This window comes from Metopolophium dirhodum, chromosome 5, assembly GCF_019925205.1.
Source record: "Metopolophium dirhodum isolate CAU chromosome 5, ASM1992520v1, whole genome shotgun sequence".
Taxonomy (NCBI): Eukaryota; Metazoa; Arthropoda; class Insecta; order Hemiptera; family Aphididae; genus Metopolophium; species Metopolophium dirhodum.
Window position 1 is genome coordinate 10,399,261 of NC_083564.1, and position 27,700 is coordinate 10,426,960.

Genomic DNA, 27,700 nt, shown 5'->3' on the forward strand with positions numbered 1-27,700 from the left:
TGGTTATACGTGTTTCGACGTAGCGTATCAAAAACCCTGTGCTATTGTCGTGCTGGTATCGAATGCAACTAGGTATATAAGTCATAATAGTGAAGCTGTGTATGTTTGACGCCTGTGAACAATGGATAGAGTGATTTTTTTGGGCAGGGGGAATGCAGCACATCGGATATCCTCCCCTCTCCGACGCTTCACTCGGCCCGATCAGTATACAAAACAAAAAAGATGAAAGAGTCTATACTCATTATTTCGAAAAGTTGTAACTTTTTTGTAAATATTTTTATTACCTACATCGCAAAGCAAAATGTTTGAAAAAAAAAATTATAGTTTTGTAATTTTTTATCGTTTTTATTTTTTAAGTTTTTACTTTTTTGAATGGCAATGGATACATGTTTAACATTATATAATTTTGAAGAGTGAAGTAGAATGGCACCGAGGAGACCCGGGAAATGTTATTTTACTACTCTACTTATCTTTACTTGTTATATTTTTAACTTAAAAAACCAACTCGTTTGACGAATATTCTGCTTCGGTATATGATATTAAAGATGTATTACGTACAAAAAGTAAAGACTTAAAAAACGATAACGATAAAAATTGTAAAAAATAAAAGGTAAGTACCTAACTATCTACAACTATATCGATTTACCCATTTTATTTACCCATTTACACAACACGTTTTTTAAAACCATTTAACCATTATTCGTCTAAAAATTGAACATGAATAGATTATTTAAGAAACTTATAGACTATAGTATTAGTAACTATGCCCCAAGTGAAGAAATTCAAAATAAATGTATAAATAAATTATTTTCGTCAAAATTAATTTCAACAAGCCTCCTCAATCAGGTTATGACAATATCCTCAAATATCTAAATTTATGGTTCTTAAATATAAAAAATATGTATTATATGGATATGAATTTCCTATATAAATTACTGAACAATAACATTGACGATTTCTTCTTGCTTAGTTAAATTAATTTTATATAAAAAAAACATAACGTCCATGATTACTATCGTTTTTACATTCCACAACTTCCAAAAATATATATGCTCACTCACTTATAAAATTTTGTTATATGATGCTAATACACTAGATAATATTATATATCTTTTTAAATGATAAACTTCATTTTTTACCATAAAATTCATTAATATAATATTATGTAGATGTGATTTGATATCTGTCAAAATATATTGTTTTGTTCTATTTTGTATTATTAACTTAAGTTACTATTTCATATGTAATCTTCTAACTAATGTCATATTGTATACATCATTGTATCAAATCTGGACTACTGTCCGTTTTTTAATAAAAAAAATGAATAAAATAACTTGTTTTCAAAAATTTAGTTTAGGTTTACATCAAATTATGTAAAATTATTATTTCCAATATATAGTGAGTGTAAATGGATCACTTTGTACGTAGCTAGAGTACATGTATGACATGTACACACGGTATGTGAGTGAGTCGACGTAAACAATAGGTTCAGTGTATATTTAGTACATGCGTTGGATACTTAGATGTATACGTATTCAGCTAGAGATAGTGGTTTAGGCGCAAGTAAACAATCGACGGTCTGTGATTCAATTTCTAACTGCTACCTACAACTATCGTCGTTTTCGGCAGTTATACATGACTTTCGTTTTTTCTTGTTGGGAATAATGATTTTTATTTTCTTCGTAATAAATAATTTTACCCGGCTACAGAATGTGTGCATTTTGCATTGTTATACAAGTAAATCGTATGTATTATATTATAAACTTAATGGGTTTTTTTGGACATTCGATTGCGTTCGATGATAGATTTTTTGTGAAATGTTTGTAATAGTTCAACTCGAAGTGGAAATATTCTTTCCTAATATATTTTCCTCGTGTGTACGATGTGCTTAGTAGTTTGTGTCTACTTTATGATGTATCAGTGTTTCTCAATATTTTTAGCACTGTGGCCCAAATTTCCACATGGTTTTACAGGACAAAAAGTTTTTAAAGTTACTGGTCTATATTAATTTCTGTGATGGTCGCGGTAATGGGAAAAACTGGTTGGTGAAAGTTCGATAATTTATTGGTTGTCGTATCGCGATATAGTCCTTATGACATACCGACAATATACGTTGTTCGAACAAACATGATAATAGGAATGATATAATGATATGATGGTTTCCGAGTAATTTTCAGGGTTTGTAATACTTTAATTCTTTTAGTTTATGCAACTTAGAAACTTTAACTTCTCGCGTCTCAGAGTTTGAGAAACGCTGATGACCGAACTTAAAATTTGCTAGGTATGCGTTACAAGGTAGATACCTAAAGGTAATTGCAAGTAACTCGATGGTCGATAGGTAGGTACAAGGTTTTACGCAATCTAGTTTGTTTTTGGAATCGATTTTAAATATAATATATATGCCCTACATTATGTAATTTTTATTAGATAGGTACTTATCATAAATTGGTGGCAGTATTTACATGGGCGTAACTAGGATTAAGTAGTTACAATGGCTAGAGTCTTAGACAATTATTAAGTTCAAAATAAGCTGTAGAGTCAAAAGGACACCTTTGGCATTAAAACATTTTTCTCAACAATATTAAATATAACCAATAAAATATGTAGTTACCAACTCATATATTTTTTATTTTGCAGTAGGCACATGTCATGTCTTACAATATTATATACGCCTATATTTAGAAGTGAATACTTTTAAAATATCATTATCAATGATAATTTATCCACTAATATACTATGGTACAATTACCTACCTATATAGCTTACCTAGTCAGTTTAGATAATAAACTAGTACCTATATGATCTATAGGTTTTATTGCCGACTTTTTATACCTGCAATGTAATATTTTGAAATGCGGAAAATTGGTAACTTTTTTTATCAAAGAGGTGCATTTTAAAATTTCATCATTTATAAGAACCAAATGTATTTTATTAAAATATAATTTTTTTTTTGGTTATTGTCATATCACATTTTAATGAACAAATTGTACTTTAACACTGACCTCTGTGATTGGAACAGTCAGCCATTTACTGACTTCAGCAAGCCAAGTCTGCTATGTAATTTAATTATATATATATGAGAATTTATCATTAATCTAATTATTTTTTATGTTTATTACCTATAGCTATAGATCACTAAGTATATTTTGTGACATAATGGACCGTTCGACCATTATGTACGTTTCGATATTACCTTCAATCTTCATACAAAAAAAAAAATAATAATGTTTGTGCGCTACAATTTTTTCTTCAACAATTGGAATAACCAATAATCCCTATAAACATCCAAATTATTAGTATGATATACCTATTATATATCTACATAATGTATGCAACTATTAATTATTATAGGTACCTTCACATTAAAATATCAAATGTTTGGCAATGTTTTTTTTTAAAAACCAGTACCCTCAATTGTCTATAAATATTTTTCCCTGGGTCAAAAGGCTTGAAAATTTAATAAATTTAATCAAAAATTATATTTATTTATATATATGCAATTTTTCTTTGTAGACATTTCAAGTTCAATTTTGGACGAAATTACATATTATTTAAACTAAGAATAATAATGTTAGTTATTTTGTTGCAATTCAAAAATATCATTGGTGGAGATTTAAAACTAACGTATATTATACATTTTGTTACTCGATAATAGTAATACTTATAGAGATATATTATAGAGAATTAATGTACGTTAATAATTGTATATTATTGTGGGGGTTACAAGTGTTACAACATAATGGAAAACTTATGTTTTCTACGCCCCATAATAAAAAAAAGTGTTCTTGAGAACCCCGTTGTTACCGTATATTTTAATATTTTACATTTGTTTCAATAACAATATTGGTTTTTTATCATTAATCTATTATTTACAAAGATATTTAAGAAAATATTAGATATTGTTTTACCTTGTGTTATTTTTAAATTAATTTTATTAAAGAAATCTTCAAAACGGCGGAATAATAATTCATAAATAAATAATTAATCGATTTTTTAAAAAGTATTTTTTCATAAATAATACTTGTCGATTTAAGGAGCTCATCAATATGTGCGTGGAGAAGAAGAAAACTCAGTTATCTAGACTGGAATTTATAAATAAAACAATTATATTAAAAGCGAAAAAGAATAGGCATCACAAACAATAGCATTACTTTTTTATTTTATTGCTTATTCATGAAAAAATATTAATTTTTTTTTCAAATACCATTAAATAACAAATTATTACTACTCCATTGTGTTTATACAACAATGTTTTACTTCATATTTGCTTACTTACATTGTGTATACAATACAACATTATTTTTTATTATAATTGTTCAGTTCTCAAATAAAAAAATAATAAAATATATATATAAAAATGTATTTATAAATGTTATATCAAATATTTAAAAATTTAAATCACCCATCTAATTATATAAATTACACGATTCATGAATATGAATAGTAATTAATATGATATATATTTGTCAATTTGTCATTTTATATTTGAATGGATATTTTTCTTATACACATTTTAGTTTTCAAAACTGCCCATAAGGGGTAAAATAATATGAATTTTTCGTGAGAAAGGTCTTAAGTTGATTATTGCAATATTCCAGTAAATTAACAAATGCATATTAATACATTATTACGTCAACGAAGTATTTTTTGCAGGCGTACGCATTTCTTTAATATTTGAAGTTATAATTATTATAATTATCTTTAGTTCGTACTTCGTAAGCCGAACTTAAATCAAATATTATTTTACAAAATCTATATTAAAAATGATGTCACTATGTACCAATTTAATGCTAACGTAATGTATATCAGGTAAATTGTATAATGACGAATGTATACGTAATGTAAGGTCATGATAACGTAAGTCGTGGAGTAAATATCTATATTTGTATGTACCTATTGAAAGAAAATCTGAACATAATAATTATTTGTTTTAATACATTTTTACCTCTATTGGTACTTGTTTTTTTGAATAACTTTATATTTTATATTTTAAAGTGATGAATGTATTGCGAATCTTACAATAGTACATGTGGTTTTATGTTTAATTTTTGTATCAGTGGACGTCATGTGGATGTTGGAGTAGTAAAAATGCTTTAGTTTTCAACGTTGATGATGGACGGTGGTTTCTGCCTTTCTGATAGTAAATTGGATTTAGTTTGTACATTGGGAGGGTCAAAAAACTCACTGCACTTTTACCAAAATAATCAGGAAAAATTAAAAAATTTAGGGTAAAACTTAAATTTTTACGTAAAACCAGTTTTTGACAAAATAGTTTTGTTTTTTCGCTGTAGGTAATTCGAAAACAAATGACAGTAGACTTTAATTTTTTTTTATCTGTTTTTAGACATAATATAATTTTTATCTTTTTTTATACTTTTTTTAATTATGGGGCGTAGAAAACATAAGTTTTCCATTATGTTGTAACACTTGTAACCCCCACAATAATATACAATTATTAACGTACATTAATTCTCTATAATATATCTCTATAAGTATTACTATTATCGAGTAACAAAATGTATAATATACGTTAGTTTTAAATCTCCACCAATGATATTTTTGAATTGCAACAAAATAACTAACATTATTATTCTTAGTTTAAATAATATGTAATTTCGTCCAAAATTGAACTTGAAATGTCTACAAAGAAAATTATTTATTATAATATATGAAATTTGTTTTTGTAATACTTAATTTAACCTCCGTATTCCTAATTCATGGAAAAATAATATGCAATATAATATGATTTATTAATGAATTTAAATTTAACACATCCATCACACAATGATCTGCACAATGACCTACATAATGATCAGGTAGGTACACTCGACACCTATCATACAGCAAAGTGATTTTTCCAGTTCTTTTTAAGTTTGAAGTGTAAACTATAAACCATAACCATAAACTCGATTTCGTTTTAAATGCAGATAAATTAAGTATTGCGGTTATTTGGTTTTGAAAAGGTATGAAATGAAATTACTTTTTTTAATGATATTACATTATTAAATTTAGATCTGGCGTTCAGTGGTTGAATTTGTTTGTTAACGAAATTAGCATATTAAAATCAATTTGTACTTTTTAATGAGGTATTTTTTTTTATCTTAAATCGAAATTGAATTTTTGTTAAACGTACCTGTAAGTTGTAACCTTTGGATAATATTAAATTGTTCGTGTTTTAAATGATATCAACCATAGTATCATTGCCATTGTGACATTATAATGGTCTGGTTTATTATTCTGCGAAAGTTATTAAAATATGTAAACGAGTAAATCAAGTTCGATGACTTTTCTTTTGGTTATTTCCTGAATCAGAGAAGTTGTTCTTATAACGATATAGGTACATAGGTACTATATATAATATATTAATATTATACTGTATTACAATACTAAACATGTTTATTTTAGTTACCCGTGTGGCCATGTAATATACTAATATAATATGCATGGATTTCAAGCCGAATTTTTACGAGTTGTTAAATATTAGTAGGTATTCCGTTAGTGATTAATTGATTTCACGTTGATAAAATACAATAAAATGGTAAAGTTATTACTAAGTTATTGAATTTATATTTAATTATTAATTATTGCTCATAAATTATAATCATACAAAACTTACATATTTATGATATTAATTTGTTTTTAGATTAAATTTACTAACTATGTAGTATTAGTTCCAAACACAATAAGACCCGTGCTAAAACAAATGTAGATAAATATAATGACGCACGTTGTTGCTTTTTTCAGAAAGTATTTATACTCTTTCATTATTGTTCTTGATATAGTTTTTAAAACATGAAACACAACCATGATCTAAAGTTAAATGTTCTAAATCCATGTTTTCAAATGCCACAGCAATGATAAGTTTAGGTAATGCTATGGAAAGTGGTAACCGGTTTTTCATTTGAGAAACACATTTTTACGTTTATAGTGTCTTATACCTATCGATTATTCTCACAAGACACGTTAAAACTTGTAAAACGAGTATCATTAAAAAGTAAAAACTTAATTAATAATAATAATAATAATAACAATAATAAAATACTCGTCTAAGATGTCATGAGTGCGCATCATCTACGCAGGTATAATATATATGCTGCATTGCTATGATAGACATGTAGTTTAAAAAACATCAGCCAGGAAATATTTCGTACAAAAAACCGTGTCATGAACGAACACGTTGCCACACGTACTATTCATCTTCACGTCCCTGAATAAGGTTATGATTCGATTTCTCCGATAGACTCGAGATTATAATTATTCATAGAAGCCGTAAATCAACCTTGAGTGCATTGTATTATTTGTATATATTGTCACCAGTGATTAAATAAATCATCTTACAATACTGATTGATTCGTTTAACAGTATGCCTAAACCCTTATTATCCCACAAAATATAAACTTTTAGGAAATTATTATTTTCTTTTTTTTTACATAATTTTAAAGCATTGCGAAACACATTATTGAAAGTTTTAAAATTTTTTGAACGACTATTCACCTTTTTAGTTGCAGAATTGTATTGTATTAGGTAGTTATTATTATGAATTTTTGTTTTGCGTCTTAATGTACTCGCACCCAAATGGATGCTTCTAAATGTCCTTGCGCCAAAACGTTTGCGTCCATTTTTCCTTGTTCATTTTGTACATTGTACAAACAAGTTTTTCAAGTAATTACAAAGTATAGGCAGTGTGAAAATTTAAATACTAAAGCCAATACAATGTGTCGCTGTGCATACATAATATGATCATTTAAAATATGAATTAACGTGAATAACCATGAATACAATATGTTATACGAATCTGTAAGCTTGCTCGACGAGATTGGTTTTAATTTCGCTATAGGTATAATAGAAAAAAAAACGATACCTACCAACAATATATTAAATTCTATATAATATGCATCGTATAAAATAAGTTATTGTACAGAACCTGTTGTTTTGAAGGTGTATAGAATAATTAATTATTTACAAATATTTTTATAACCTGAATATTTATCTATACAAATAAATGAAATTGAAGTGTTTGTCTGTTTGTCCGGGCTAATATTCGAAACAGCACATTACCTTACATGCTGATTGAGTGAAGTTGTGAAGTTATATATAATTTATTTACTAATTACTTGTCAATAACATATTTTAGTGTTGAATGGTTTTATTTCTGTATTCTGTGTAATAATACCAACACTTAAATTTAAACAATAAACTTTATAACTTTATAACTATTGTATAATTCTTTAGGTAATTGATATTCTTTAAAAAAAAACTGTACTTGGGGTTGGGTTTATATTACGTAAGTAATTTAGTTATTACTACTTGACTACTTGAGCAACTATAAATTATATAATGAAACATCAAAATAATATATTTATATAATATCTTCTTATTCTAATAATAACTGTCATATTTTTAGGTAGGTAACTAACACTTTAATTTAATACTTCAATAAATTAAATAATGTTATCGTATTATGAAATATGACGTCGTGTTTATCATAAGATTTTTTTTCGGCAAAAATTGGTTATTATATATTTTTACTATATAATATAAGCACTATAAAATATCAACATAATTTAAGTAAGTTTAAGGTTAAATTGTTTATGATATGTTTACTACGTTTTACTTTAAGATATGTTTTTGTACTCAAATTAGTTATAATATATTTTAATATTTTAGTTTTGAAATATTATAGTGATTTTTATAAACCATATGCAAGAGGAGTATTATACCAGTCACGTATTGGATGATTAGCAGTTCACTTATATAGTTATATCCATAATATTTCGTTTATTCATATTTATTATCTACTTATTATTAAAACGAACAAATAATAATCAAGGTTTTGCGGATATATTATAACCACAGGACTGTAGTTATAATATACTGAGTGATAGGGAGAATGTGCATGTGAAATCAGATGGGATAGGATGTTACACGCGTTACGGTTTAACGAAGAATGAAGATTTATATTACTTTATATAATATCTTTCTGAAAACAGTGAAACTCATAATCCACGATGCTGGTGATGTGTAGAAGGTGACGTTGTGGGGCTAGGAACTAGGCCAAGGCAGCCAATCGTGAAGGACACTTGATTAAAATAAGGGTAGGTATTCTTGCGATCCAAAGGGGATGAGCCACAGCGGGGAGGTGTCGATTATACACCGTGACCGCATCAATAATTTTTACCGTGTAGGTACACCCGCAGTTTCATATACGTCACGAATTAATAAGTAATAACGTATTTACAGCCGTTCGTATAAAAGTATTTCGTCGTCGTCGACACGTGCTCATGCATTTATTATCGTCGCAAAATGTGTGTAAACAATCGTCACGTCGTGATAATTGCGCACGCGCGACGCTCACGTCCTGCGGGGGGAGGCAAATACTTCCGCCATAATAACGAGGCTAGTACCGCGGTCTCTCTCGATATAGGTAGACCTATATATTATTTTAATACTATTGTCGGCTTACTTATGTTATTTTGTCCACTCGGCTACCGGCGTTCGAGTGTCGGCGACAGGTTATAATATTATTTATCTGCGATGGTCACAATATTGCACGTCATCCGCGGAGTGTGCGCGTGTGCATAATAATAATAATAATAATAATAATAATAATTATAATCATTATAACAGAGTTAGTGTACCAGTGTCGCATCGATCCTCCACTCGGTTTGTTGGCTTTCCGTGCACTTCAGCTCTCGTTGAACTATGCCGAACATATTATATTATTATAATTCCCGCGGTGTTGCGGCCTCACAAAACATTTTACCAATTTAAAATTTTTTTTGTCGGGTTATTGAAGCCTTAGTTTCGTTTTTACATCATAATTGGATCATCGGGGAACGAGCGGTGCTAGCTGATGTTGAGACATATCTGTATCAAGATGATAACGTGATTTATACGTCGGATGTGCCGCGGAGAGAAGAGAGAGCGGAGGTCTACTGAACATGTGTTCGTCGTCGCTGACGGCGGCCATCCGCCGAAAGTTCGCAGCATTAGACATCGCGACCGTAATAGTGCGAAATCGAATTTTGGTGTGTATGTAATAATATGCATATTGCATACAAAAATTTATTATAATATATGCATTATGCGTTATATCGATGTGACCTCACCAATGACGCGTTAAAAATGTTTTGACGCGATCGGGTTTACTACTTCCCGTTACGCCGAAGTCTCCCCCCACCGACCGCTATAAACTTCCTCACCAACACCATGACATCCAAACCTAAGCTAAAAAAACTACTTTATATGTCCTCTCTATCTAATACATCTAGAATATAATATGTACTATATCGTTATTGAGCTGTTAACTCTCCAAATTCGATTATCTAAAAGTAATATTATACAAGCATCGCCGCCCCAATCTAACCGTTAACTTCATATAAATATATAATATAGGTAGGTACCAACAAAGTATATTATGAATAAGCAAAAATATTTGTTGTGATAATATATTTATTATTATTATTATTATTATTATTATTATTATTTTTTTATTAAAAAACCGCCCGTGTCGCATCGATGACTAATGGAAGTAATACGCATTGTAAGTAGCATTTTTTAAATAATATACTATTCAATTTAAAGGTATTTACATAAAGAGTTAATGACATAGTCTAGGTACATTGTATTTGTCTAAAAAGAATTGTTCTCAATAGGAAATCTTGAATTTTGTGGATGTTACTTGGGTCTGCGTTGATAATATTTTTTATTTATAATTATATGTCGTGGATTAAAAATGATTGAAATGTTGAATATTTTATTTTATTTGTTTTTTTCTTCCATCTATAGGTGCATATTACGTATTTGCATCGGAATTTCGAACACATGTTTACCGTATTATTCACGATCACGTTTTCTTCAGAAATCAATTTTTAGAAATATTTTATTGCTTCATTAAAATGGAATATTTCGCGATATAATTATAATATAGATTTACGCAGTTTTAAAAAATATTTAGCTATTATATTTATCATAACGAATTGTTTTATTTTATTACATACACATATTGAAATATGGTTAAATAATAATAGGTTTATAATAGAATACTGTATTAATCGATATAATTATTGCGGTTTCTAACAAAAGCTAATTTTTTTTTAGTTTATAAAACTGCAGATTTGCTGTCCACTGGGGAAAATGAAATCGTGAACGTAACTTGTTGTTAATTAGTTATTTAGTATGAGAAATCGTGGGAAAATAAAAAATTAAATACACATAATTATGATATTTTTATGGTAAATGTCTAGTTTAAAATGATCCATAACGTAAAACGACGTATAAAATGTTTTTCTATAGTATCTTCACTAAATATTTTAATAGTAGTTTTTATTCCATATGTAACAGGCGAAAGTACTGCAAGGTCTACTAATGATACACGTACCTAACTACATATTATTTTAGATAACGATGCCGACATTAAAAATACTGTTTTAATATTTGTTATCAACTAAATACTAAATTACGATCGATTGTTTATATATTATACATTAACATGGTAAATATTAAGTACGACTTAAAATTCTTAGGTTTTAAACAATAATATGTATAATTTTGAAGTAATAACATTATACCAAATGTTTGCAAACAAATCATATAATTGTTTATGGCTGTGATAACTGCTAAAAAGTATTTAAAAAAAAATTACATGAGAATAAAGTAATTCAAAAAAATAATTTTTGTTTGTAGTACCTACTTAAAATTAGGTATCATATATAAGTAAATATAAAACATTTCATTCAAAATATAAAACAAAATTAAACTGACTGATAACGCGTTAATGTTTATGTTTGAAGAAATTTGCTTTGTTTATAATATATAATATATAAACAAAGCTGGTTAGGTTACATCGGTATTACACAAAATATAATATTATGTAATACCTAGGTATTGAAGTATAAAACAACTTAATTCTTTTCGGTCCCCAAAAAACTTATCGTTTTTCGAATAAATACGTATCTTGAAATTGGCTAGGTACACCCGCGTACAATAATAGTCATAATATATAGTATATACTTATATATATCGTATTCAGCTAATTGAGTAAGCGGCGAGGTCAAGTGTTTTGAATTCAATCGAGTTCTTTAAAAATAAGATAATATAACATAAAAATAAAATGTATAATGTTTAAGTTACAAAAATACCTAGTTAAAAACCAGACGCTCGTTCCTCAAAATTAACTAATCAGACGGGAGCACGGTTATAGATACTAGTAGGCATCTAAATAGCCGTGGACGAGAGTACTTATATATTTTTATAGTAGCAATATAACAGTACTACTGTAATTATATAGAACATCTAGAATCGATTTATAATAATTATTACTTCATATCGTTCTTTTTTCCTCTTGAGAACGGCCACCGCCTGTACACACAATACAATATTATGGTACTTAGTAGCTGTAGTTCGGCCAAATCGTTGGCGAGCCGTTTCGTCATCGTCCAGCTATACTTACTGCAGCAGTGTACAACAACAGAAATAATAATAATAAAAATAATAATATAATGTAATCTCCATGCACGGCTAGTGCTAAAAACAACTTAATTTTGTATAATTATTTTATTTTTCTTGTGTCACGATCGGGTTTTTGGTCGTCAAAACACCAATCTTTTCTTGATTTACACGTGCGTATATAATATATACCTAATATACGTTTAATATGTCATATTGAAACAGTGTCGTAGATATATTATATAGTTCGTATTCCGTTATGTAATTTGGGTGTGCGTGCGGAATTCGCTGTCTCCTCGGAAAAGGTGACTATACGATGACGACGTTCTTATTATATATAAATTACATTTATATAATACCTATCATAAACCAACTAGGTAGGTATATAGTATATTATACACATTCGATTTGTGGTCGGAATTTATTTCGCCTGCGGACACTCTTCTTCGTCGTACCACGTGAGAAGAAATATACTTCTATTGAGGCCCTCTAGCCCTGAGGGGGTCGTCATCGTGTCACATAATATAATATAAATATAATTATAATAATAAGCATAATACCTGTGAGCACAACTACAGCACCTGCAGTGATAAAGATTTCGCACAAATCAGCTGATTATATAAATCTGACGAAATTGCGTATATTATACACTATACAGGGTGATTCACCAAAGATGCTCACCCCCATTTTTTTCCGTTAATAATAAAATTATTTAGATTTTGATCTTTAGTATTTTTAAATATACTCAAAGACCATTTATTAAACTCGTGAATTTGTTTCTAGTACTAAAGGAGTGTCTCGTGGCGACACAAACTTTTTTTTTTCAAATGAAAACCCCCTTTTTCAAATGTCAGTTTATTACTGTTTGCGCCGCCGTCACCGCCGTACTCGCAATATAAAAATATTCAATAGTATGTTCCGCCGACAGACACACACACTCAATAATCGCTAAATGTGTTAAATTTGCATACCGGTCAACCGGTGGCGGCTGGTAACGCACCGGGCGTAATCTACGATTATATAATACACAGGATTTACCAAATACATTTTCTGAAAATGTCGACGTATCAGAATCAAAATTCAAACAAGTAGTTTTTAAATTATTAAAATGTTTATTTTGAGGATATAATAGTCCTTAAAGAGTTTTACAAAAATGTAAAACAGAATATGTAATTTTGGATCTAATATTTATTGTACTTCGACCACTTCCACAAATTATTAATCTTGATAGTTTATTATTAACCATAAAAAATTTGTTTATTATAATTTATTATAGATAAGATTTTTTGCCTTGAGTCGTATGATTATAATATATTGGTAAAAAATATCTTGGGTATACAGGATTTCTTCCAAATAAGTAATCCAATAATTATTTTCTTCTTACTCCGCTCAAAAACTAGATATTGTTCTACTAAACTAAATACTTACTCAACCAATACAACTTTTACAAATTATATATTTTACTAATACACAACTATCAACTTAACACAGACTTTTTTTTGTTAAAGGTTTATGTACCTAACATAAAATAAATGCGTTTAGTTAAAATACGATAGTCGATACTTTAATTATAGCTGCAGGGATTTTAGAATGAATACACCTAGGGTAATTAAATAATAAATTATTGGATTTTGAATTTAAAACTACTAAAAATGAATAAAAACTCGAACAAATTTCTTTGAAATCAAGTTACTGACATATTTTAATGTTTGATTCAAATTATTGGTGTTTGTAGAACTATTGAGAGTATTGAATAATCAACTTTCTAAAGTATCTACTAAATGTCTTATCTATAAAGGTACTAACTACTGCATATAACGCCTAAATTACTTTAAATACCCCAAAAATAGTCATATACCGACATAAAAATAAATCACACATCATTGCAATAAAATGGTTCGCGTTTGCTCAGAATATAATATAAATCAAGAAAAATGTTAGGCTGCAAAAATAGAATAACTTTTATGTATCACTAAAAAGTATATTCCTTGAACTCCACGACTTCTTCAAGATCATCCATTTTCTATCAGAAACGTACCTAATAAATTAATTTTAAATTGTACCTTATACTTAATATTTAATTTTATTGTTTTTCATTATTTTTTATTATCATTTATTATGTAATTATGCAATTTCGAAATTTATTTGCAATGTAATGTTACGTCTTATGGTCACAGATGCCGCGGACAGTTTGCTTACAAAAAAAAAAGAAGTATAGACTTCTTTACATTTTAATTTGGGTGTACGCATTTCTTCACAAGCATTGTTATGGGTATACGCTGTATACTGTCATATACCAAAGAATACATCCCTGATAATATTAGGTATTACTATTATTGTAGATTGCAAAAATAATAGTATTGTGCAGTAACTACTGTACCTATTAGGCTATTACAGCACTGCAGCAGTAGTTTTGCGTAACGTTCTAAGCATAGTGATTTTTTAATAACACTATTTTTACTTGCTGAAATGTACAGGTGAATTAAAATTAAGATTTTTTAAACTTTCAATTATTTATAATGACGTCAACCCTCCAAAACATTAATATAATTTTAAAGGTATTCTATAATTTTTGTTATAAGTGGTTTTACTCTAAGTTTACTCTTAAGTTTACTCAAAAAGCCACAAATCATAAATAACGATTTTGGGTGAATGCTTTTTGTCAATGTTAACTCTATAGGCTTAAAACAATACAAAAACACAATGGTAATCATCGTAACCTAACCACAGTTGTTACTACATAGGTACTATCTCGAATCGGAACATTAATTGCGTGTTCTTCGATTGTGGTGCTATTGTATTTGAATGCATCTTTTTGTTTTAACTAATATGGAATATCAATTAAATATGTATAATAATGAATAAGTAATAGAAATTGTTGTGCAAATTATTTGGCTGATTGGCACGCAAGAAAAACATTTCATTTGTTATTAAATTGGTCCAGATGTTGATGCCCTAAAAAACCTATAAAAATGCCCTAAGAAAATACAATTATGACATAAAACACACAAAAAAATGTTACATGTTAATGACCTAAATACTTGAGAAAGAGAATAACAATATAATATGATAAAATTATGATTTTGAATTAAAATTGCTGCACTTACAAAAATCGGTACATTTCTTAAAACGCGTGGGCGAATTTTTTAACGATTAGGAAATCGATGAGTTGGTTTCTTTGTTGTTACCACAACCAAATACACTACAATATAGTACAAAATAGCATAGTATTGTGTCATAGTGAGCAAGTCAAAGTTACAAATAAAATCTACACATGGAACCAAATATTACACGACAACGACCCGATTTAACGAGTGCGACCACGTATAGATACTGACGAATGTGTTAGCCGTTAGGATACTGGAGTCTGAAATACTATGTTTATGTGCATTACTCCGCGGTAAACAGTATTGGATATTATAACTAAAAATAAAATATCATATCAGAATCAGTACCTATTAAATATTCATAATATAACAAATGATAATATATCTAACAATCGGCAGCCGATGAGAATATTTTCATACGTATTGATTATAAAGACTACATTATAGTATTAATAATGGTATATTATTCAAAAGGTTTGCTTCGGCCGCCTGCAAGTGCCACGCGGAGACGGCCGACGTAATGACGTCACAGTTACCTATATTCAGATTATACCCGTAACTTTATAAATTTTTTTTTTCACATTCTGTTTTCAAGATATTTTTTTATATTGACAATAACATGATATTATTGGTATTGCAATAACAAGAATAAAACAATTCTTTTTTGGGGTTGAGTGTGACTGTCCAAATTTGTGCAAAATGACTTAACACACAAAACAAATGTAAACTACCGAGTTAGTCAATTATAATGTAATATTGTAATAGATAGGATTTTCAAAAGTAAACAATATTATCAATATGCACGTAGGTAATAAGCATAAGCGTATTTTCTATTTTATCAGCAAAACGGGTTGATCTTTGTAGCTTATAATCTAATTAGTAACTACCAGGGCTCGTAAGTTCATGCATTTGCATATCAATCTTGCTAAGTTGTATTTGATATGCAAATGCATGAATAAAGTTCTATTTTACATTTTATTGCATATTATTCAGAGTTTTTTTTCTATAATTTGGCATATTTATGCATTTTTCTATTTTACTGAGCATACTATTAATAATTTTGATATTCCTATTAATATTATTATACTAACGTTCATTTTTTTACTGAAATATTATGAAAAACCAAACTTGTAAGAAAAATGCAATAATTTATAGTTTTTTCTGTTTAAAATGTATGGGAATTGTCACAAAGTAAAATGATCTAAAATAAAACTTTTAAAAATATGAATGGATATTCCTTGCCTAGGCAAAGGATCTTAATATTTTCTGGGTTATGAACCCCTTTCAAAAAGAAAATATAACCACTGACCCCCCTCCCCAAAAAAAAAAAAAAATTCAGTTTATTTGTAATTTTTATTATTTTCATACTAATATTACTAAGACTTAATTCATACACTATAGTGAATAATCAAGTTACATATAAGTTTCATGTGTGACATGTACGGTCACACCTACGGTTCCAAAATTCTCAGTTAGTGGACTCTCAAGTAATCATTTACGGACCCCTTAAGGTCCATATACCACCAGTTAAGAACCCCCGTTTTAAGACATATTTTGTCAGCTTTTAGTGTATATGTGCGTGTTTATCTAAGCATTTTTTAGGGCATAAACTTACGTGCCCTGGTAATTATCTATTAAATGATTTAATTTTTAAACTCGTCATCAATTCAATATTATGTAACTTTTCACGTATTTATAAAAATTAAAAAATAACTTTAATTAATTCAAAATGGTATAATGTAGTTATTAATTTATTAAATAGATAATCATAATAAGTAATAACTATTAACTATATTAAATATATAATAATTAGTAGATATAGGTACCTATATAATTATTGCAGAACATAATATAAGTATATAAGCGCTAGGGAGAATTTGAGTTGCAAGTATATAGGCGGAGTCATTTTTACAGCGCTCATTATTCGTCGTGACATCGGGAAACGTTAACGGGGTAAAAAAAAACTAAAAACGTAGCTGTGGGCAGAATTAAAAAACTCGCAGTAATTAGTCAGTATGCCGCAGCCGGCGGTGCAGCTACAATTATTATTATAAGTGTCATATTTTCGTTTCGCTCCGACTTTATTATATTATTGTTGTGATTCACCCACAAAAATGTTCGTTGGTGGTTAATATGTTTCTCTTCCCGTGCAACAGAAGTGTGCCGTTCATCATTTTCAGATACAACTATAATGTATATATAATAATAATACTAATACTTATTATTATTGTACAATATTATACAAAATTATATAATATATTACAATATAATATAGCCATAAACAACGGTTTGTCGATTTTTCACTACAAGTTCTAACGTTATACGATTTTTGTTTCTTTCAGATATATTGCTGCAAATCAAATTGTCTGCAGAGTTTTGGCACGCTGTTGATGACCGTCTCACTGACATTAAGTCTTGCGAACGTCATACGACTGCCCCGGATGGTGTTTCTGTACGGAGGCGGTAAGTACTTACCTATAAAAAGTGTAAACCATTGCAATACAAATATTGACCTTAAATAATCGAATTCACGACTTCCGCTACCTTGCAGCTGCAGCAGCAGCAGCATAATATTATTGTTGTAGTATAACATATATTTATGATCCTGTTAGCCTACTGTTAGGTCATGTTTTCCTCCTTTGTTTTACATTCACACCGATTTATTTGATAATTAAGCAACTTTCCGTCAAAACCATAAAAATAATATTATTTTTCAGTAAATATATACACACCGTGGATCGCGTGTACATGTACGCACGTAATGTGTATACAAAACGCGACAAAATAACTGCAGTGCGTAATATTACCATAAAATGACAAATTACCATTTTGTGTTATTATGTGCAATATACACACAAGTGTTCCCTTTATCAAGTCACACATATGCTGAAATACTGGTGTTTATATAATAGTATACGCACTATACAGTGTGTAATACTGTAATTACAATATAAAAAATTGTATGGTTCAAGTTAAAATATCCACGACATACAAAAATTGCTATTCTCTCTGTCCCGTAGACACATAACGATGGCACTTTCTTACGAACGTCACGCGATTCAATAAAATTTTTAGATAATTTACACTTATTTTATTGCACGCTAGAAAAACAAGAATTATTGATTTTTTAAGTTCACCCTAATATATCGTACTTACGTAGTTTATACGTTGGTACAACTAAGGTTTTTGATTTTTATAACTTTATGAGTTATGACCGTGAGTCGTTAGTACAATCCTGGCATGTCCATTTTGCACTACCTATTGTATCTATATAATGCAGTGTGATTATATTTATACACTATACAGGGCGATTCACCAAGCATGCTCATTTCCATTTTTACTTTATTAATCAATTTATTCAAATTCTAATTTTTAGAACTTTTAAATATACCTACTTAAAGACCATACTTTCAAATTCAGATTTTTATATTATTAAGATACTATGTTGATGTACCTAATTCAAAATTCGATCGATAGTAGGTGGTTTCATAGTTATTGAAATGTTCATACTAAGGATAATAGTATTTAATGATGGTCTTACAAAAATATAAAACAGATGTAATATTGGATCTTGTACCTATTTATTATACTTTGACCATATTTTCACAAATTATAAAACATGTTGATAAATTAATATTAATTACCAATATTTTCAAATCACTATGGCTCCTATATCTTCCAAACCCATTATCTCTAGTATACTGCAAAGTCAAATAACTTAATGATTACCCTATCGAATTTTGATTGTGATACGTCAACATTTTCATAAAAAAAAATCCTAAAAATAATCAACAGTAGATAGGGGTTTCATTTGAAAAACAACAGTTTGTATCCCCATAGAACACTCCTTAAATGGTCTTAATGAATTTAACAATATTTAAAAAGTTAAAAAAAAAAACAGATTTTGAGTAACTGCATTATGGAAGAAAAAAGGAATGAGTATACTTGGTAATCACTCTGTATATTTTATCGTAAAACGGACACTATTTTAGAATATACAAGGACATTTTAAACTATTATTTTTTAATTGCTTGAACATACTATTTTCAGTATAGTATTGTAGTAACATTAGATTTATCAGTATTTGTTTTTAAAATTAAAAATTAAAAACTTTTTCAATTCCTTGTATTTTTCTAAGATATGGTTTATAAAAAAACCACCACGACCGTATAGCCGGTGTATAGCCGGGAATAAAATGTTTTTATCTATAGCGACGTGTGTATAATAGTTTTAACTTTTAAGCGACCATATTGATTTTCGTGTCAGTATAGTAATTTTGGAATCAAAGAATTTTTCTAATTCAAGATACAATGTATTTCTAAGAATTATACATTTAAAATACGAATTATGTAATGAATGAGTATCGTGTAGTTACCTACTTACATTTTACATATTATATTATGCACAATTATTATGTAAATGTAAATTAATTAATTAAATTACAACACTTGCACTAATGAGATATAACTATATGATATAGTTTAAGTGATGTATAAACATAAAAACCATAGCGTGCTACTCGATATTTTTCCTCTACAAGGAAAATCTATGAATCATAAGTATGTTTTTGTTAATAAGTAACCATGACAACGAAAACCTTATGGAAAATCGGTCAGAAACATTTTATTGTGTATCCAGCCCAAAAATATATTTATAATAAAACACACGGTACATAAATATTAAGTAATAACCATGTACGATCTACCTACAATTTGTTCAAATTATAATTTATGCACGAAATCATAGGAATTGATAAAAAAAAACCCCCAGAGAAGTCGCTCTCTGCAGTATAGTAGGAGTCGAGTCATAAACGCAAATTGGGGGGAGCTTTAGGAGCTGAGCCCCCCAAATATTTCCTAAATGTTGTTTTAATATTATTCAATATTATTAAAATAGGGTTTTAGCCTCCCAATCTTAAACGTTATTTGTGTCCATGTGTTGAGTGTATCTCTCCATTGAGTATAGGTGTGAATGTGTTAAATTTTAATTCAATAATAAATCGTTGCGTACGATGAATAACGATTATGGTTGGAAACGACCTGTCTTGTTTCTTAGAAATAAGAATATTTAATTAATTATAATATTGCTATAAATAATTTATTTTACTATATAGTATTTAGTTACGATTATTCCTTACTGAATCACAATGTCAAACAAAATCGATAACTGGTGGTGCGGATATGTATTATTCGAATTTTCCCGCTGTTTTCGTTAATTTTTCAAATTATTAAAGAATAGTTACTACTGGGAATATCCTTTTTTGATGGTCAAAAAAAAATATAGCTACCTACCTATATTAATTATACCTATATGTGATGCAATGATGTAAATATGTAGTAAATATTTACTCGTAAACGATTACAAAATAAGTACCTATACTTCAATCAGGTACCTTACAAAATATTAATATTAAATATTTGATTTGTATTGTTTGTTATATATAGGTACATTTTTGGTATCATATCTCGCGGTTGCCATTGTGTTTGGAGTTCCTCTCTTGTTTTTGGAGATAACGCTCGGTCAGTTTTGTCAACAGGGCACCACTAAGCTATGGAGAGCCGTGCCTCTGCTAAAAGGTATACTTCGTCTTACAATATTGCATAAAATGTCGATAGTTAGGTACTTGGGTACTAATATTTATTAATACGAACAATTTCTTCAACAATTTTATAGGTGTCGGGTTCGTCAAAGTTTTGGCGTCCGTGTTACTTGCCGCGTACTACCCGATAATCATGGCACTATCGTTATTTTACGGTTCGCGCAGTATCATCGGAAGTATCCCGTTTCCGGAATGTAGCAATTCCATCAGCTTTTATGTAAGTACCGCAGTGTTTTTATTACCTACCTACAAGCAATTTTGACCGGAAATAATGTTAATGCGTTCTTCACATTTGTTTTTTATTTTTGTATATATTATAGCAAGGAGTGAATTCTAACGCTATTAGTAGTGACCAATGTCTTCAGCAGACTTTTATAAAACCACCGCACTTAAGCTGGCAGTGGATTGCGATGGACGTTTTGCTTATACTACTTATTTGGATCGTAGTCGTGATAAGGTACGTACTATTATTTTGGGACTTTATTAATTATGCTGATAATAGCTAATGTTTAGTGGTCTGTATACTAATATTGAGCCTATTTTGTTTTCACATTCACACATAAATACAAAATAAAGTTTATTCATAAAATAACCAATTGGAACAATATTATATAGTTGTATGTTACTATTATTGTAAAAAAAATAATTATAAACAACAACATTTGTTAATATAGAAAAATAATAAATGACAAATAGAATATTATTATTTTTAATTTACTCATTTATGTATAAGTATTACTTAAATCTATGTATAGTAGCTATGGTAAATACGGTTAGGTATTCCATTGTATAGCTAAAATTTTTAAACAACCAATTGTGTAAATAAAAAGTTTACTATCTAATACATTTTCATACTTTTGTATTCTTAAAATAACTATTACATCACGTTTAGGCATTTATTTTGTTCGTTCACTGCAGTCTTATGTAGTCTATTTTGTTATAATTAATTATATTACATAATATAGGTTTGTATATTAGGCTACTGCATCCAGTGTAGGATCTACATAATTTACAGAAACGTCTTTATTTTATAGCTAGATGAATATTTATATTCAATTACTAGTTTTTGGTAATAAAACTCGATTTTAAAATGATTTAATGACAGGAAGCTTAACAAAATATCAGTTCTGGTTCCGGTTTGGGTGCTTGGCTCACTACTTTTTTGGCTTTGGTACCTTTTTTTAACCTGTATTTATTGGTTCTAAAATGAAATTGTTTTTGTTTTATTCGAGTGAAATTATTACAGTAATCCCAAGCTTCAAGGCCACTGTTTGGACATTGGGGTGAATTTTTCAGCATTATAATACTGTATTTTGTATTAAATAAATTAACGTAAATTTCTTTTATACGTAGGTATATCAATATCCAATCACACAATAACATGTCTTACGCCTTGATTCATTTTGCGCTTTATTATAATCAAAAAAGTTTCTATAGTGGTGTGCATATTACGACTATTTAAAAGATAAATACGTAAACAGCATGGACTAAGATAGAATGGACTGCAAACGAGAGCCTTATCATCGGGCCGCTTATGGATATCAGTTTTGGAGAGTCTTGTACAAGGGGGGTATAATGCAAGCCTTGCTCGAGTGCTACATAATAATACACACATCGTATATGGTAGATGATAATTGATAGCTAGTCGATCGAGGTCGGGCTGCATTATTTTCCTCTCGTACAAGACTCTCAAACCATAAGTAGCCCGGTTCTCCGTCACTTTACTGACTGTTCGTTTCCAGTCCATTATATAAATGGGAAACTACGTTGATAAGTGGAAAAGCAAACGAAATGTATTAATACAGCAATACACGTAGATACCTAAGTAGTGATAATGTCTGAACGGTTAATATATTATGTTATAATTAATTACCAATGTATTAAGTTCGGTAAAAATGTGTCTTACGTTATTTATTTATTTTATTTTTTAGAATGAACGACAGTTGGTTTTTTATAAAATAGCATAATACATAGAATGAAAATACAAAGATAAAAATAGAATAACATTATTGTTTACATAGCATTAAACTTAAATAACTAAGTATAATAATTTATTACTCGGCGCCGGTTCAAACCTCGGTTCATGGGTGGCATTTTTCTTCGGGCAAGTCATGGTGTCCGGAGAGAAGTGTCGCCATCCCCCACCCGGGCATGGCAGCCCGGACAACATCTTGTTATGATAATATTATTATAGTATTATTGTAACGTTATACTAATATTATTCGTTATTACAATGTTATAATAATATTATTAATCATAAAATTGCTGTCTGGGAGATACCCACGGGTGCCCATTAAAAATCTACCAAAACTACACACACGTGTTTACACCTACAGTTCCCTCCCCCACAGTTTAAAAACCACCCAATGGCCTAAGTTGCCGTGGGTTAACTAATATAAAAAAAAAAATTATTTCTGTCACTATTACTATACCCAAACCTTATTGTTTCTAATTATTATTTTATGTTTTCAGCTTTTTATTTTAAACTTTTTAAAAATATTTTTATACATAAATATTTGTCTTGTTTTTAATAATTTTTAAATTATATCATGTTTTGGAGTTTGTGCCTTTGCTTATTGTGATATGGTTCATAATATATATTTTTTTATGAACTCCGGTCGTTAATATCAGTAACATTTAACATTTTAAACATGAATAGATATTGATTTAGTTAATAGTAAAATATTATAACTTATATTATTAAGAATAATGCATTTTTTTTATCAGGTTGGACTGCCTAACTTAACATAGAAAAATAATCTTCTTCTTCTTCTTCTGTAGTGTACGACCATTATGATCCAACTTTCAATATTAGTAATAGAAAACTTATTAATTTTTATTATTTATTTAGCCTGATAAAAAACAGTAAATCCTACAGAACAGTGGCATTACTTGTCGTACCTGCAACGTTTGTAACGATTGCGGTTTTATTGGTCAAAGGACTTAATGCAAATCAACGAGGATTGGATATGCTGCTAGACATTCAATGGGAAACTTTGTGGAAACTAGACGTAAGTTTATTAATTGTTTTAATTTTTACCTTGAATATGATTATTATTATTAAAGTTTTACACTCTTCGGAAAAATTTAAAAGCATTATCAGTAATTAGTAATCCAGTAAATCCATAATATTCTAAAATTAAATTTTCGATACTTCGGACTTTTTATAAACTTATGTTCTAAACTTAGAACACTTTGTGATTTATATATTTTTATGTAGAGTCTCACTGTGTTTGTTACCCTACAAATATTTTTTTTAATTTGATTTTGTATAATTATTATTACTGTATTATACAGCCAAAATTATTAAACTTCATAGTAGTTTTTGGTAACTCTAAATAAAAGAATTCAAACAACGTTTTCATGTTGTATATAAGAAACATGAATCAACCAATTAATATAGATGAATACATTATTATTACGTATTTAAAAAAGTGTTCAAATAGTTAAGTGAGTTTATGTTTAGGCAGGAGGTGAGTATAAGATTATGTTCTATACTTATATATATATAAGATCAATGCGCATAAATGTATTTATTCTTTCAGATATGGTATCATGCTGTAGTACAATTTTTTTTCACTACTCATTTGGGATTTGGTAATATCACAACTAGTGCGGGTCGATTGTACTCAAAGTCTAATCCTTTTTGGTAAGCGCTCGGCACTGGTTATTTAATTATTTTCGTTCCGATGGAGTCAAAACATTTTTTTTTAATTGTTGATAGGACTTCGGTAATGCTTACGGTGGTCAGCATCGTAGTCGGCTTGTGTAGCGTTTCAATAGTTACAATGTGGATATATGATGTGCAATTACAAGTCGGACAGAAAATGCTGTCTTCGACGGCTCTATCGGAAGTCTGGTTCCTGACATTTGTGTACGAATTGACGACCAGAGGCATCCTATCTGATCTGTGGGCCGCTTTGGTCTATGCACTGGTGTTCCTTTCCGGATTCCTGAGTCTGGTAAGTGACCGGAAACCGTTTATAAAGTAGTTTTTGTTCAACATAATTATAAATTGAAAAAGAAAAATATATAAAAATAAATAATATAACAATGCAATATTAATAATTTTGAGAAGAATGAAAATTGATTGAATAACAAAAATAAAAATTGGACAAATTGTTTACATAAACAATTTTAATATTTACAGTTAATTCAAAACCGATACATAAAAAAATTAAAATGAACTTACTATTTTTTCTCGCTTTACAGATAGCGGCCATTTACACTGCTATCGTAGGGCTGTCTGTGGAGACCAAGGAAAAATGGAAGTGGTGGATATTGACTTGCATGGTTTGTTTTATCGCCTTCTTGGTGGGTGTCCTGTGCCTTTTGCCCGTGAGTATACGACATGAGTGTCTCACAATAATTCTATAGATTATATCGACACCATTTTGAATTTCAGGAAAACCTTCAAGCCGTTCACTTGCTGGATGAGTACATCATTGGTCGCATGGTGGTCACATCCACGGTGCTGGAACTAATTGCTTTCGTCTGGATTTACGGGCTGGAATCACTATCCAACGACTTCGAGTTTGTGCTTGGATACAAACTGTGCTTCGTGTGGAAATTTGTGTGGCTGGGCACTCCGATTTTGTTTATGGTACGTACCGCGGAATCCGCCGTAAGTTCACCCATATAAGACCTAATATTTTATTGTTGTGAAATATTTTTGAAAAACGAATAACAGCAAGTCAATTGTTGAAGCATTTTGAAATATCAGCATAAATAATGTTTAATGATTATAATTCCATAACTGCAGGTGTTTGAGTTTTGGAGTCTGTTCGTGATGCCGCTAACTGAGTCTGATTATAGCTCCCATGATTCCATGTGGCTGTACGTGATCGGTTGGATCGTTTACCTGTTCATGTGGTCGATGATAATCGGCATAGCCGTGTGGCAGATATCTGCTCAGGTGGATTACAACTTTTCGCAAGTAAGTGCTCGATCTGCTACTCGATCAATGGGTCGGTCGGTGCTGCATCGTAATTTTCGTATTATGTTATGATGTTTTTGACGCACCGGTTGGTTTTTGTTCTCCACAGAAATTCCTGAGTACCATCAAACCGGCGCGGAACTGGGGTCCGGTGGACCCAATATATAGACACTGTTGGGTGCAGTGGAAGAAACAGTACCAGGTGACAGGTGAGAGGGACTTCACGCTGAGGCGACGTGGTACCAAGGACTACACGCATTCCATCAAGCGGGGCAAACACGCTGCACCTCCAGGCACGGCATATAGTGTCAGCCCTACGTCGTTGGATCGTACGTCATCATGTTACAGCATCGATGGTGTTGGAGGTTTGTCTCGTCAGCACTCTTCTGATCAACAATCACAACATCAACAACAACAACAACAAAAAAACCTTCATCAGTATCACTACAACCACACAATGGCCGACCAAAGGCGGTGGACCGCCGCGGAACCCAAAAACAGCGGCGGGAGTTCTATCAATTATATGTGATCTAAAACGACTAGTTTTCATCATGTGCGTTGTAGTTATATTATTATACGTTAGGATATTTTATTTTATTTATTTATATGGAAATGATAACGTATTGAAGTATCTGATTTGTATGAATTTTTTTCTCTACTTGCGCATCGTGTTATCTTTTGAATTTTTATATGATATATTATATTATGAACTATCCTTATTTTAAAAAGAATTAAGAGAGACTTATATACTTTTGTTTTGTTTTTTTTTTTAAATTTTTACTCAACAAATGTGTGCTACAACTAATATTGTTTGTTTTAAATCTAACCATGGTATGAATGTTTTATGTCCACATCAAAACCATTGAATTATAATTATCAAATATTATCTAAGTCTCTCCAGAGTTTAGAGTAAGGTATAGGATTAATTTAAAGTTACCATCATTGATAAACATGACGACTTTTTTATAGTCAAACGACTGCGGGTTTTATTTACACGTGTTTTTTAAAGGACTGATTTGTACATATTTTTTTTATTTAAGTTGTTCAAAGGTTTAACATGTAATTACGTTGACCTTTATTTTTTATTAGTGACTATATTATTATAATGACGATGTAAATAATAATATAATATATTATGATTAAGTTGTTTATGAAATGTTTTGTTATTGTTTATAACAACTAGGTACTATTGTACTAACACAAATGTGTAGTGTAATTGAACCGCATATATGAAACCATATAATGTATGAATCACAAAAATTCTGTTAGTTTAAAATCGTGTATTATTTAAATTATTAATTATAAACAAAACAAGTTTTAAAGTGTGTATATTACTTTAATATTTAAAAAATGTATATAACTAAAGTCTACGACTTTAACAGTACCTATTCGGTAAAAATATACGATGACAAAATATCTAAACTAAAATAATTTTTTCCTCGAATAACCTTACGTTGGTATTGAGTTATAAGTTTATAATTGTTATTTAATTTATATTTATTTTGACGCCACATGGCATTCGACAAGATGTAATATTTATAATAGTTATATAGTAAAAATTAGTGAAACAATGTATACAAAGGAGTACCTACTTTTAGTTTACAATCAAAA

General features: G+C 29.3%; 1 protein-coding gene across 3 annotated transcripts in view; it reads left to right on the top strand.

Annotated features, from left to right (window-relative positions):
* The window catches only part of LOC132944767 (sodium-dependent nutrient amino acid transporter 1-like), a 48,910-nt gene extending 21,665 nt beyond the window's left edge, over positions 1 to 27,245 (top strand). For 2 of the 3 annotated variants that reach the window (XM_061014250.1, XM_061014251.1), the window contains exons 3-13: positions 17,897 to 18,017; positions 20,999 to 21,130; positions 21,228 to 21,370; positions 21,474 to 21,610; positions 24,005 to 24,164; positions 24,699 to 24,802; positions 24,878 to 25,115; positions 25,366 to 25,491; positions 25,559 to 25,756; positions 25,916 to 26,089; positions 26,199 to 27,245. In XM_061014250.1, coding sequence (XP_060870233.1) covers positions 17,897 to 18,017; positions 20,999 to 21,130; positions 21,228 to 21,370; positions 21,474 to 21,610; positions 24,005 to 24,164; positions 24,699 to 24,802; positions 24,878 to 25,115; positions 25,366 to 25,491; positions 25,559 to 25,756; positions 25,916 to 26,089; positions 26,199 to 26,618 — 1,953 coding nt within the window. In that variant the 3' untranslated portion in view covers positions 26,619 to 27,245. Of the gene's footprint in view, positions 1 to 9,409; positions 10,029 to 17,896; positions 18,018 to 20,998; positions 21,131 to 21,227; positions 21,371 to 21,473; positions 21,611 to 24,004; positions 24,165 to 24,698; positions 24,803 to 24,877; positions 25,116 to 25,365; positions 25,492 to 25,558; positions 25,757 to 25,915; positions 26,090 to 26,198 lie in introns of those variants that run through there. The other variant, XM_061014252.1, reaches the window with a different exon arrangement.
* The last annotated feature ends 455 nt before the right edge of the window (positions 27,246 to 27,700 follow it).